Genomic DNA, 14676 nt, shown 5'->3' with positions numbered 1-14676 from the left:
ACTGCTTTTCCTTTTAATCATTGAGTCATAACTGTGGCATAGCTTTAAATGAATAGCAACAATTTGCAAAGCAATAAGACCCATTTGTAATTAGCTCTGGACTAAACATTAAAAAGAATATACTGAGGATTATGATAGAAAAAATGCAGAGCAGTGTATAGAGATTCTTTCTTGGCAGCTAAAATGTGCATATCAAGCATAAAGAAATGGAGGTAGTGAGTTTCTTTAGTTACTAGCATTCTCTCAGAAGAATGCTGTGGTAGAAGCCTTTTTTTTTTTAAGTTAGCATGTAAAAGGGTTTCCTTGAGTTTTACCAAAAGGGCTACACATTTATTTGAAAAGAATCTGGAATGTGTACAAGAACATTCCCTGATGTGTTCATTCCATCTTTTCTTCTCCAATATCATTTAACCTTCATCCAAGAAGATCCAAAGAACAAACTGAAATAAGGACTCTGAGTAGAACAGATTTAAACACAGAAAGCGGGACGTTTTGTTTTACATAACCTAGTATCAACATCTTGCACAAGGAGGAAAAATGAACATGTTCATTCTAGCATCCTGCACCAATATTGGCTAAAATTCTAAAGACATTCAGTTACCTGAGCCAACAATGGGAGAAAAATCTTACATAAGATTATTGAGGAGAACTTGTGCAGGCTGGGAAGTTAGAGAATAAGAGGTTTTCTTTTTGTCCCTCTACAAAAGAGAGTTTAAAGGAATGAACATAAACTGAATGTATGGTCTTAGAAAAAAAAAACTCCTGGGTCTGTTTATTCATGAAGATAGTGTCTTTTCTTTTTTCTTTTTTTTTTTAAGATAGTGTCTTTTCTGTTTGACTCATTGGAATGGTCTTAAGATATAACAATGGGGGAATTGGGTGGTAGTGCAGCGGGTTAAGCACACATGGCGCAAAGCACAAGGACCGGCACAAGGATCCCAGTTCAAACCCCTGACTCTCCCCCTCTCTGTCTTCCTCTCCTCTCTTCATTTCTCTCTGTCCTGTACAACAACAGCATCAATAACAACAACAACAATAACTACAATAATAAAACAGCAAAGGCAACAAAAAGGAATAAATAAATAAATAAATATAAAAATGAAAAAGTTATAACAATGGGATGTCTATCTTAACCCTCTCCATATCAGGAGTTGGCAAACTTTTTTCTGTAAAGAGTCAGTTATTAATTATTTCCAACTATTGAGAACAAAAAAAGAGAGAGAGAGAGATTATCTCCATTGAAGCTACTCAGCTTCACCATTGTAGCCATAGATAGTAATGAGCCAATAGGAATAATACCTCAAGAGGTGGGAGCAGAGAGCCAGGAGCATCATGGATGGTGCCAAGGGGAGCTGCATGTATGGTAGGACAGTGCTTTGGTACCTCTCCTCATAGATATATGGAGAGAGAGAGAGAGGGAGAGAGAAGGAAAGGCCTTGGAGGCCACCCAACAGTGTTATACATGCACAATGGTCTGGATTTACTCTCTTGCACTGTGTTAAAAATAAATTTAATAGTGCAGCGGGTTAAGCGCAGGTGGCGCAAAGCGTAAGGATCCCAGTTCAAGCCCCCAGCTCCCCACCTGCAGGGGAGTCGCTTCACAGGCAATGAAGCAGGTCTGCAGGTGTCTATTTTTCTCTCCCCCTCTCTGTCTTCCCCTCCTCTTTCCATTTCTCTCTGTCCTATCCGACAACAATGACATCAATAACAGCAATAATAACTACAACCATAAAACAAGGGCAACAAAAGGGGATAAATAAATATTTAAAAAATAAATTTTAAAAAATAATTATATTATTTATTGGATAGAGACAGAAAAATCCAAGAGGGATGGGAGAGAGGGGGAGAAAGGATGACAGAGGAAGACCTAGTGGGGGTTGAATAGTTATGTGGAAAATTGAGAAATGTTATTCATGTACAAACTACTGTATTTTACTGTCAACTGTAAACCATTAATCCCCCAATAAAGAAATTTCTTAAAAAGGCGATACCTGCAGCACTGCTTCACTGCTCATGAAGCTCCCTTCCCCTACAGGTGGGGACTAGGGGCTTGAACCGGGTCCTTGCTCATTGTAACATGTGCACTCAACCAGGTGTGCCACTGTCCAGCCCCAGGGGAAATTTTTTTAAAAGAGGAAATAGCCTGAAAAGAGCTATCTCTTTTGAGAACATTTTCTTCCGTGGTTTTCAGTCCAGCCTTATCAGGTTTTTATTATTAAGCTCTATAGGGAGAATTTAGTTCAATTTGTACTTTTCATGAACTTCACAGAGGCCACCTAGTCTTCCAAAAGTTTTTTTTTTCTTTTTAAATTATCTTTATTTATTTTTTGGATAGAGACAGCCAGAAATTGAGAGGGAAGGGGGAAATAGGGAGAGTGACAGAGAGACACTTGCAGCACTGCTTCACCACTTGCAAAGCTTTCCCCTGCAGGTGGGGACCAGGGGCTCAAACCTAGGTCCTTGTGCACCGTAACATGTGCACTCAACCAGGTACGCCACCACCCGGCCCCCCAAAAGTTTTTCTTTAAGGAATTGTTTTTCCTACTGGATGGTCACTTTTCACACATCTTTGCCAGAACCAAAATAGCTCCATCCCTTACTCCTAGACAACTCTATAGTCCTTGGTTGAGGAGCAGAGTTGACAAAGAGGGAGAGCAACTGTCTTGATGAGCAACCAAAGGAGGTTTCAAGATAGATGGTCTATCTGATGAGACAGGTGGAGAGTCCCACTCACATAGAATACACCATAGTCTATGGGTTTCTAAGAGACAAAACTACATTTGCTTCATGAAAAAAGACTCATCCTAGAGAGAATGGCATTATCGGTTTATAGAATAAAAGAAGGTAAAGAAAGGTCAGTAATCCTGAAACACTGGTATTACAGACTTGGTAGTTGGTTCTCTAAGCAGCTGGATTGCTATAATACTTACACTGTATTTGATGATTCAGAAATCCAGAGCCAATTCCATTGTACATAAACATTAAATCCAGTGCAGCCCCCAAATGTATGTGCTACAGAACTTGTCTTCCTGTTTCCCTTATATAGTGAAGTTGATGCTAAGCAGTCACTTAAAAGTCTGCCTTTGATCTTATCTCTCTGCTTGTTCTTAGGCTTCTTAAGACCTTAGATTTCCTCCATGTTTACAGTATTCACACTGAGTCAGTGAGCTTTTTGTAGCATATATCCCAACAAGCTCACAAGTAATACTCATATTTCCTGTATCACCACCATTTTCCCAGGGCAGTGACCCTCTCTGTTTATTTCTAGATGATATCCAATGAGCCCTGCTTCTGAATGTTAACACTTTTGCAGTAGCCCACTTCTATTTAGTGTGGGTTGAACTAAGTGACAGAGGTGGGATGTCACTTCTGAGGTTAGGAAACAAACATTTGTGACTTCTGAGCTGCATGCGCTCTCCTGCTCACTTGCTCTGAGGGAACTATTGGGCACTGTCTTACGGGTAGGCCTACATGGTGTAGGGCTGATGCCTAATGGTTTCTGACATCATGTTGCTGCAGTTCCTATTTGGCTTGGGAAAATGATCACTTTTTTTTGTTTCTCCATAGAGAATGTAATTCTGAGGCCGGGTGGTGGTGCACCTTGTTGGGCATACATGTTACAATGTTCAAGGACCCAGTTTTGAGCACCTCATCCCCACCTGCAGGAGTAAAGTTTTGCGAATGGTAAAGCAGTGCTGCAGGTGTCTCTCTGCCTCTCTCCCTCTCTATCTCTTCTTACCCTCTTGATTTCTGGCAATCACTGTCCAATAAATGAAGATAATAAAAATGTTTAAGAAAGAAGAGAGAATGTAATTCTCATTACTTGGGGTATGAGATGCATGAGACACAAGTTAGGAGGGATGGTGTGCTACCCAGGGATAGATACAGAGTCCAGAAAAGACTGAGTGCCCTGGAGATGGTTGTAGCTACAGTTATGCTGTAGGGAAAGAGGCCATGCCTTCTTAAAAGCTGACATCTAATATACAAGTAGACCCAGGTTATTGTCTGGGGAGATGGTGTCATAGTTGGAAAAAGGACTAGACATCTGGATCAGGGAAGAGAGTAGCTCCCAAATATGGGGAAAGTATATAAATACTGTTAACTGTAAACCCCATTGATTTGGTCTGGGGCCCATATTCAGCACAGGAGCCTATGGAACCTCTGCTTCCCTGCAGGTCTGAGCTCGCATTCCGTGGTCAAGGCTAGGAACATTCCAGGCTGCACTAATTTCAGGACCCATCTTCCTCAGGTAGTAGGTAGAGTATGTTGTCCAACCTCCCTTCAGAGAATGGAACATCCCCTACCCTTGTTGATCCACATTGAGGGCAAGGTCCTATAGGGGCCCACAAAGGGGTCCATTATGTTGTTCCTGATGGAGATGACCAGTGACAGTGGCAAAATGGATCTGTTAGAGGTCTAAGCCCATCATGTTTGGATCCATACTCCCAGAGTGGTAAAAAATAGGGAAGCTATCAAGGGAGGAGATTGAATATGGAGCTCTGGGGATGGGCATTGTGTGGAAATGTACCTCTCTTATCCTATAGTCTTGTCAATAATTCCATTTTATAAATAAAAAAAATTTTAAACCGACATTAGAGGAATAACCTCTTTGCTCTCCTCTATCTGGAAAACAGCCCCACCTGTACTTGTTTCTTCATGTCCAACTGTGGCTCAGCAATAGTTTCAGTGGTTTACATGGATGGGTCAGAACTGCACAGATCCAGCTTTGAAGAGGATAGGAGGTAGGTGAGAAGGGAAGAGAGTCAGTGAATTAAGGAGCAATCAAGATAACCCCTAAGCTCTCTTGCATTTCTTCTCAAAGGTCAAAGAGTTAGCTAGAGACAGAGCCTTTGACTCACACAGGCAATGTGGTAGTCATTCCCTCAGGTGCCCACTGTGCATATTTGTCATGCTCAGAGGCAGTGACCATTTATACTAGACAATAGTCCTCACCACCCATCTGTTGCCACCACTGTCAATACCGACAACTGTTGAGCATTAACTGGATCACAGAAACTGCCTGGGCACAACCTTTCAACCTATTCATTCATTAAACTGGAGAAAAATTAGCAGGGCCTTGACATTCACAAAGAAGAGCCAGAAATGAGTCCAGAATTCATTGTAAAGCCTGTGCCAGCTCACAAGCTCTGTTCCCCACTCTTAACACATACTCATTTTCTTGTGCTCTTCTCTGCTCTTCCCTCTCCAGAGTGTGCTGACCCATCTGCACACCACACCCACACCCACACCCACACCCACAGGTAGATGGTTTCCGATCCTCTAAGTAGAGCATGTCACCAAAGAGAATGCTAATCAGCCTGATTTTTTTTTTATTAAACTATGTAAGGAGAAATTAAGTTATTAAACATCAGCTTTAGAAAAGGGGAAGGGCCAGGCGGTGGTGCACCTGGTTAAGTGTACACATTACTGTGTGCAAGAACCCAGGTTCAAGCCTCTGATCTCCACTTGCAGGGGGATAGCTTCACAAGTGATGAAGCAATGCTGCAGGTGTCTCTCTGGTTCTTTCCCTCTCTAATCTCTCCTCTCAGTTTCTCTCTGTTTCTATCCAATAATAAATAGGAAATGGGATATGAGCAATATATTACATACAATCTTGGATCTTGTTGAGAGAACAACATTTTTTAAAGAGAAGCTAATGTGTTTTTGTGTTTTCTTCCAGAGCAGTAACTCAAAACCCTAAACCTCTGGTAGAGTTGAGCCTAAATAAAACTTAGTTTCATATTGGAAACTGCTTGTTTTTGAAAGTGAACATTTAGTTATTACTCTTTCCATCTAATGCCCTATAAAGCCATTGGTGGAATAAAATTTTGCTCAGTTTATCCAGAACTGAGTTCTGATAGTTAAAAGTATACAATGATCATGTACACCATGATGATGTTTTTTTAAAAAACATTAAGGTAGTTTTTTTAAAAAAAAAATGCAATAAAGTCATTGTAATTCATAGAACATGCTGTAGTACAGAGATGCGTGTAAAATACAATCTGTGTACCTGATTGCAGGTAACAGAGTTAAATGTGCCAGCAATTTCAAACACAGTGTGATATTTCCTATAATAAAATATAATGCAAAAAATTAAATATCCAATATCAATGGATTCTAAATGGTTTTGATATTTCTTTTTGTCCTTTCCCATGAAGAGTAATTTATTTCCCTTTTTAAAGTGTGGGCAGAATGATTACTAGCGCACTGTAATGTAATTGTGTTGCATTGATAAAATAAAAATTGTCCTTTATCTGTGTCCTGATAATGTTCAATTTACAGGCTGGCTTCTCTGCCACCTCTTCAGTGCTTTGAGTATTCCAGTTCTCCTCCCTTCCTGCTCTGAGAGCGCACAGAACTGTTTGAAATCCACTGGTACAATTGTCAAATCAATTATTCATTCTCTGCAATTATGCTCGCACAAAGAACATTTTGCTGGTCTGAATGATGATTAAATTAACAGCTATTCCAGCTGCCTGATAACATCTAATAGAATATTCATAAGCCCAAAATGGAATGAATTATCTCCATTAACTTCATCATGCTCACTTAATTACATGCTTGTTATTGTATTTACACCTTGTTAGATACCGCTGAAGCTGATCCAGTGGCTGGCCGGGAATTGGAAGCGTCTGTCATGGGGCAGTTGGAGCGCGTTTTGTAGGAAATGCTATTTATTTTAAATGCTCCACCTGCTGGGAGCTGAGGTTAGTCAGCAGCACTGAGATGAATTGGGAAACGGGGTGTAAAAAGAAATAATGTGCTTCTGACAGGCTCCGTGGCTTTTAAGTTGCTCTCATTCAGCCACTTCACAAAAAATTATTTTATTCCATCTCTCAGTGATGATGACATGATTGCTTTTGGGTAATCATTTACCATTCTGATTTTATTTTTTGAAGTAAATTGTCTGAAGTAATAGGTTCTTGGAATTACAGCATGCCTTGCTTTTTTCTTAGAACTTTATTTAAGCTTGTCTTCCAGCATTTAACCCGAGTCCCCTCTTTCGTTTGATCTTCTAACTTTATTTATACAACAGTGCTTAATGATGCTGCACAATGTGCTTTTTTCCCCTCTGCACCCCCCTCCAAAATTCTGTCCAGTGTGGTTGACAGTACTTTTTATAACCTCAGCAAGGGGGCTGCATGGGCAATTTTCTTCCGACATGACAAATACAAACACCCAAAACCCAACCCTGATAGAATCACTTCATCCAGTTGAAAGGAAATTTTTGATCTCTTTCAAGGTGACTCTGTCTCCACTGAAACATGGTAAGGGGCACGACTCTCCCCTTCTCTTTCTCACTCTAGACCAGGCATTCTTTACAGTTGCTCGGCCTGGCCCTGTCTCCTCCCTTCTTGCATCACCCTCTGCTGTTCTCCCAAACTTCCACTGGCTGGCCCTTCCTGTTCCTGGGCCCTTGCAGCACCCTCATTTGCTTGGAGTAGGGAGGGCCACTGTTCCCCAACACCAGGCTTCAGCAAGCCTGTGTTTGTTGAACATGAACCAGCCCAATGGCGACGAGAGAATCATAATCACACTTCTAAATACTTGTCAGATCAGCCTAGTAGAGCACTTCAGCTAAACCATGGATATTTTATTCTTTTTGAAGGCTGTATTTTGATATCAACAAAAAAGAAGAGAAAAAGAAAACTAAAGATAATTATTTATAAGTGGGGATGGAGCTGGGGTAGTGGACTGAGAGACTCTTCAGTCCTTGGAAACATTTTAGCATCTAAGATGTGATGTCACACATGAGGCTGGGCTTCTAGGCATTGGTTAGGCAACACACACACATTGTACGCTATGTGTGCCTGGCACTGTGCCTTGTAAATTTTTCTTTTTAACAACAATTGAATGGAAGGTGATGGTTTTTTATTTCTTGTTTTGACTGAGAAATGTTTACATACTTGTCATTTGATTTGGGGCTCTAAATGTGTTTGTCTTTGAAGCATGGATGTCACTTGAAAGCTTTCAGATGTGCATGGCTCAGACTCGGGTTTTGATTTTGATTGATATTCAAGAGAAAGACAGCAAGACCAGAGACTCCCAACAGCTCTCTATAGGTTGGATGGTTTTAAATCGTAGAGAGGTTTTCTTTCAAAATTTCTAAAGCTTCCTTCATCCTACTGCTTACAGCAAAGCTCGTGAGTGAGGGAGGCTACAGATTCGAAAAGAAGAGAAAGCTGAGAAGTGTATGGTGGGAAGCCAGGCAATTAAAAACCTGACTGAAATTATTACCTGATTTCATAATTGACAGAATATTTAATTCAGATATAGTAAATTGACACACCTCTACACAGAGACAGTTATGACTGACTGTATAACACCTGACAGAATCAATTATAACTGACTGTTGTTTGATACCTTTGCACAGAAATAAATGAAACAGACATTCAGAACAGAGACGACTGCTGCCTGTGCGCCTAAGCCTGCCTTCATGAAGAGCAGATAACCAGTAGACGATGTTAGATTGGCATTGCATTGTGCGCTGTGGTTCAGGATGCTTCCTTAAGTTCAAGAAGAGTCTTATAAAGAGTAAAACTGAGGTTTTTGGCATGCCAATACTAAAATGTAATATCTGAAGTAGAGATGGTTTTCTTACATGGGAGAGTATTACTTCTTTTTTCTTTTTTTTTTTTTTTTTTATACTTATAACATTCTCTTTGATTGGCTAAGTTTTAAATAAATATTTAAAACATGTCCTGCATGCAGAAGATGGTGTAGCTCATGACATTTGGAAAAGAACTATAATTTGCATGATATTGAGGTTGTAGATTCTAATAAATAGAAACCAATATTTCAACTGGCAGTTCCTTGTGCCATCTAGCAAAATAATTGCACATGTAGCACCTAGACTGCTCTCTATATATATATGGGTTAGGGGCAGGATATTTTTGATCACCAGTATGTAACCCTAAGGAATCAGCATGTAGAAAGGACAACTTAAATAAGGTGGAGATTCATGTTCCTCCTGTGTTATTCCCAAGAAAAGTGCATTGGCTTTGCTAGTGTATTGTGATGAGTGATTTCTGGTGATACTTGAATCCATTAGAGTAGATTTTGCTGATGCACTTGTATGCAAGAAGAGCATTTCCTTCCCTTGCTCACTGAAGTTCAGATCTTTTGTGCTGGTGGTTGACACAGTGGTGTCTGTAGACTGGGGTAGCATAGCTGCGGATCTTCTCTGCCTCTCCCGTGATGGTCTCTTGGGGTCACTTCTAGTTGTCATCCTTGGTGCCTGTGGTGGTGGCATCTTACTGATATCTTCCTGTAAGTAAGCCAACTCCCAAAACCAGAACAAGGAGATGGAATCAGATATGGTGTCACTGGTCTTAACTAACTGGTTTCCACCATTTAACACCAGCACTTTCCCTTGAGTTTCAAAGTGGTGGGAACAGTATTGAAGGGAACAGAGCAACTAGTGGCATCATGTAAAGCCTAAGGTGGGTGGCCTAGGTGCTGAATACAGAAAGAGAGACACCACAAAGCGCTTTACCCTCCCCCCTCTACCCTGGGTACAGCCTGTCACAACCCCATGCGGTTCTGTTTCCTGGAAGACCCTCCATGTGGTATTGATTAAATTCTCATTGGGAAAGGAGTGGGAGCTTTTATCTGCAGCTATAACCGGCATGGAATGGTGCCTTGGCCATATTGACCTGCTATGGGATATGCTGGTGATCACAGTTGTCTCTTAGGAAGAAAAGCACCGAGTGACACTGGTTGTCATTCTGACTCTGCTATGTGGCAGTGTAAATAATCCCCTTTCTAACCAACCTGGTGGGAAAAGTCAATATCCCATCAGCAGAGGAGCTGTGGCCTCTCCCTCCCCAGCTTGGGGCTACAGCAGCCTTTAAATGCACTGGCCCCTCTGCTCCTGCCCCCCCCCCCCATTGCCATTCTCATGCATGGGGTGCCACAGGGCTCTGGCCTGTGAAGTGGCCCACCAGTAATGGGACCATTGTTGTGTATTCTTAGCGTCTGACAGTTAGAACTTTCAAGGTGTCTTTCTGTAGTTCCTCAAACATGCACCCCTGCACTCTCTTTTGCACCCCTTTCAGGCATTTAAATCCTCTCCACAAAACTTTTTGTGGTTATTTGATTTGAAAGGCAATTGATGTCATTTAGAGAAGATTATGGAGAACAAACTCAAATGTGTAGTTAAGGGACAAAAACCTGGAGCCCACCTGAGTTTTCTTTTTCTGGGCGTTTTGTAGGGTGTCCTGTTGCTTTGTTGTTTCAGTGGGGTTTTCTTCATATAACTGATGTGTCCTCCCTTTCATGTTCCTTTCCTCATCTTTTCTGATTCCAGGGCACCGTGCCCCCACTCCTTGGCAGTGACCTTGGGGGCCTGCCCATCTTTATCTGGGAGTAATAGAAGTGGACAGACAAGTGATCCTCTCCTGAGTGTGAGCTTTGTGTCTAGCTACCTGGAATTGCATTTCTACAGCCCATGTTACCAGCTGCATAAAGTGAGCAAGTGACTTAGCCTTGCAATTTCTTGGGGGGGGGGGTTAAAAAAACAAGCAGGTGGTGGCACGCCCAGTTAAGCACATGTTACCATGTGCAAGGATCCAACCATTCCCCACCTGAAGGCAGGATGCTTCACAAACAGTAAAGCAGTGCTGTAGATCTCTCTCTCCCCCTGTATACCTCCCCCTTCCCTCTCAATTTCTGTCTCTACCAAAAAAGAGAGAGAGGGAGGGAGAGAGAGAGAGAGGAAGAAGGAAAGAAAGAAAGAAAGAAAGGAAGGAAGGAAGGAAGGAAGGAAGGAAGGAAGAAAAGCAGGGCTCACCAAAGACCTCACAAGATTTCTGAGAAGTTTTCATAAAAAATTCTATCATCTTGGGGCAGAGAAAGTGGCTCATTGGGTAGAATCCATGCCTTCCATGTATGAGGCTCTGAGTTCGATGCCCAGCAGCACATGAGAGCAACAAAGACAAAACAGGTGAAACTCTATGGATGGTAGAACAGTGCTTGCTTGCTTGCTTGCTTCAGTGACTCATTAAAAGGGGGGGGGGGGGTCGGGTGGTAGTGCAGTGGGTTAAGTGCACCAAGTGCAACGACCAGGTAAGGATTCTGGTTCGAGCCCCCGGTTCCCCACCTGCAGGAGGGTCGCTTCACAAGGGGTGAAGCAGGTCTGCAGGTGTCTATCTTTCTCTTCCCCTCTCTGTCTTCCCCTCCTTTCTCCATTTCTCTCTGTTCTACCCAACAACAACATCAATAATAACAATAATAATCACAACAATGACAAAAAAACAAGGGCAACAAAAGATAAAAAAAATTTAAAAACAACAAGGGCAACAAAAGGGAATAAATAAATATTTTTAAAAAATTTTTAAATAGTGGCCAGGAATATGACTCAATAGTAGAACACAGAACTTGGATGTGTGAGATCCCAGGTTTGATCCTGGTCTCTGCCTCTGCCTCATTAATCAGTCAGTCAATCATGTCACCTTAATCATCCTGGGCAGTATCAACTCCTGCAGAGATCAGAGTCTTAAAAAAATCTCCGACCCAGGTGTCACAGCTCCACTGCTCCTATAAAAGAACAAGTATGGATCTGAAGATAGCTCACCCAGTAGGGCTGTAGGGCTTGCAGTTTACCAAGCAGAAGTTTCCATGTTTGAGGACTGACACCATACAGAAGCATCATGGCATCAGGACCAGGGAAAGCTCCACAGACAGAGCGGTGCTTCTAAAGAGGGAAAGAAAGGCTCTTTTCTCTGCCTGGTAGTAGCCTTTCGGAAACCCAAAGAGCCAGTAGGAAGCAGAGAAAGGGGCCACTGCATACTCTGAGTTAACAGGTACACAGTGTGGACAAAGGAGAAAAGAAATCTCACCCGTGGATAGGCGTTCTCAAGGCGTGTGGCCCCTCACCTCTTTCAGCCAAGAAAAGGAGAGTCTAAGCAACAGAGAGGACTAGAAAGAAGCTCACTAGGCAGACCTGTTGTGGGGAGCCTGCTGGGAAGCTGTGGCTTCCTTTGAAACAAAGTCATCACTGCCACAGCCATCCTTTGCATGCACTTGCGCACACGTGCTTGGCAGCACAGCGAGTGCAGTGTCTGTAGCAGATTCGCCTTGCCTGCTGCATGTAGGCATGCACCTGCACCAGGGGAGGGCAGCCTGACCTGCTGCCCCGAACCAGCTACATGTGAAGTGGAGGGCAGGGGAAGGAAGAGAGGCTTTGGGGAGGACTCTGCTGGGCCTCAGGACTGGCCCCAGGAGCAGAAAAGCCACAAGAACAGAAGGACATCTGAGCCCTGAAGCTGCCAACTGAACACACACCCTTTCCTAATGCTTCTGGAATACTGAGTGGTCCTTAAAGAAGAGACTTGTAATCCTTTTCTTTCTTTTTCTTTTTAGATAAATTGAAGAGGCAGTTTCTGACCCCCAAAGTTCTTCAGGACTACAGAAAACTCAAGAACACAGCAGAGCAGTTCTTGACCCGAAGTGGCTACTCAGAAGTGAACCTCAGCAAACTCTTTGCTGAGTGTGCCTTCAAGTCCTGAGGGAGTCCCCAGAGCATGCATGGGAAAGGGTGGTAGAAGACTGTGGAAGAATCTCTGCAGCTTCCCTGGTGCCTCCACCAAAGCCCTGACTGCTTCTCCAGCATCTGCTTTTGCCTTTGGAACTGCAGCTCATTTGTAGGGGAGGGTTCTGGGCAGTCAGGGGAAATAATTGAAACTGACTGGAATGAGAGTGCTTTGTGCCCCCCCCCCCTCCCCACCCCTATGTGTTGTCATCCGGTCCTGTGTGTCATGCCCCCCCCCCCAAGGGTGCCTCCAAAAAGAGAAGTTCAGGGAGCCTGGTAGGATGCTAACATGTTTCCTTTTCACACGCCAATTAAGCCCAGTCTGAACCCAAGGCTCCCCGGCTGCTGGCTCCAAGAGTACTGTCTGTTTTCAGTCTTGTCTTTTATAGAGGTAGCCAAGGGAGAGATTTAGAAGCCTGATAGATTAAACAGCGCTTGCTTGTTTATTGAACTGCTCCAAAGTCCACCGTGTACGCACTCACAGGGCAGGTGTTTTATCCTCACACTTCTTATTTCCTTTTTTTTTTTTTTCTTCTTTTTTAAAAAGAAAGACCTTTAGTGGGAAATCTAGGTAAAAGTTTATACAGTAGGAAACCACATTTAAAATAATTTGAACTTCTGTAACATTTCATTAAGATGTGTAGAGGTTGGGACAAGGATCTATTGTTATATTCAGAAAAATGGTGGGGAGGGAGGGTTAATTGGGTCTGGTACTCTTTTTTTCTCTTTGCTTCAGAACTGTGGCCTCTTTGCTAGAAGTCAAATGCATAACAATACAGCAGTCTCTCCTTTCTTACATTCTTGGTAAGATTATAGTAACAAAACATATTCCCCCTTGTACACTTACACTATATTTTAAAATATATATGTGGGTTTTTATAAAGTAAAATTATGTTGTGTGCTTTTTTATTTTAACTCAAGAATAAAGTGTTCTAAAGAGAAACCAGGTGTGATGAATGCTTTCCAGATGCAAAGAATTGACTAGATAGACACCAACCATTTCTCAAACCTGTATGCCCTGTTAGGATTCCTCTCAGAGATGTCCGTGCCCATCTCAGGGGCATTCAGGAGAACTGGCAGTGTTTGGAGATGAAGGTCCGTGGCTTCCTAGTACAGAGGCTTCTCATAGAAGAAAGGTCATCTGTGTGGACCTTCATGAAAGTATATACAGTACAGCATATGGTGACGAAGCTGTCTGTTTCTCTCTTTGTCTTCTCATTTCTCTCCCGAAGAGAAGCCATGTTGTTTTTCTTGATTTCTGGAACCTGGGATTAAGGTAAATATAAGTAGAGAGTAATCCTGAACTTGGTCACCAAGAAGCTACAGGAGACTTCTGACTGCTTGCTTTCATATCTCTGTATATAGACTTGAGAGCAGGAACTGTTTCTGTAGAAATGGGTACTGGGGGTGGTGTACCTGGTTGAGTGCCGCATTACAGTGTGCAAGGACCTGCATCCAAGCCTCTAGACCCCGCCTGCAGGGAGCAAAAAGTAAAGCAATGCTGCTGTATGTGTCTCACCCTGCCCTCTCAATTTCTCTCTCTGTATCATATATATATACATATGTCAAATGGTTCTTAATACAGTCTCAGAAATCTGTTGCTGTTTTTTATTCAGACATATAATTCCAGGTCAGTTAAGAAGATCCCAGGATTTTATAGAATTCTGTAATTGCAACTTTGAGGAAAAAATGTTGACCTTTGGAACATGGCACTCTTGCACAAATGCCACACATTTCTTTGTGGGGGGGGGGTTGGGGGGCTACCTGTAAGTATCCACAGCTCTCTGGCATGGATCTTAAGCACATATGCTCAAATTGAAGAAAAGAAACAAGCCAGTCTCAACTAGAGAGTGGCAGAGACTGTGGTGAACCTGAATAGCCATGTCCTGTTCAAAGTAGGAGCTCTAATTTCTCCATCTCTAAACCTTGGCAACTACATTTTTAGTTAGATTTCACTCATTACATGTGATAGAGTTTCACATTAGGCAGAGGACAGGAAGTGTGGGGGGGTGGAGACAAGCAGTGAGGTAGACTGGTGGCAGGGAGAGAGCAAGTGAGCAGAGCATCACCAATACATTCTGTGCTGGGGACTGAACTAAGACCGCTCTAGAGATTGAGCTATCGCCCCAGCCATGACAACTAAT

The 14676-nt window shown here is 42.5% G+C and overlaps 1 protein-coding gene across 1 annotated transcript in view; it reads left to right on the top strand.

Moving 5' to 3' along the window:
* POLA1 (DNA polymerase alpha 1, catalytic subunit) overlaps positions 1–13487 on the top strand; it is a 323415-nt gene extending 309928 nt beyond the window's left edge. The window contains exon 37 of the mRNA XM_060182802.1: positions 12364–13487. Within this exon, the coding sequence (XP_060038785.1) occupies positions 12364–12509 (146 nt within the window). The 3' untranslated portion in view covers positions 12510–13487. The remainder of the gene's footprint in view (positions 1–12363) is intronic.
* The last annotated feature ends 1189 nt before the right edge of the window (positions 13488–14676 follow it).

This window comes from Erinaceus europaeus, chromosome X (assembly GCF_950295315.1).
Source record: "Erinaceus europaeus chromosome X, mEriEur2.1, whole genome shotgun sequence".
NCBI lineage: Eukaryota > Metazoa > Chordata > Mammalia > Eulipotyphla > Erinaceidae > Erinaceus > Erinaceus europaeus.
Note: the sequence above shows the minus strand (reverse complement) of the source record. Positions and strands in the feature narration are given on the sequence as shown.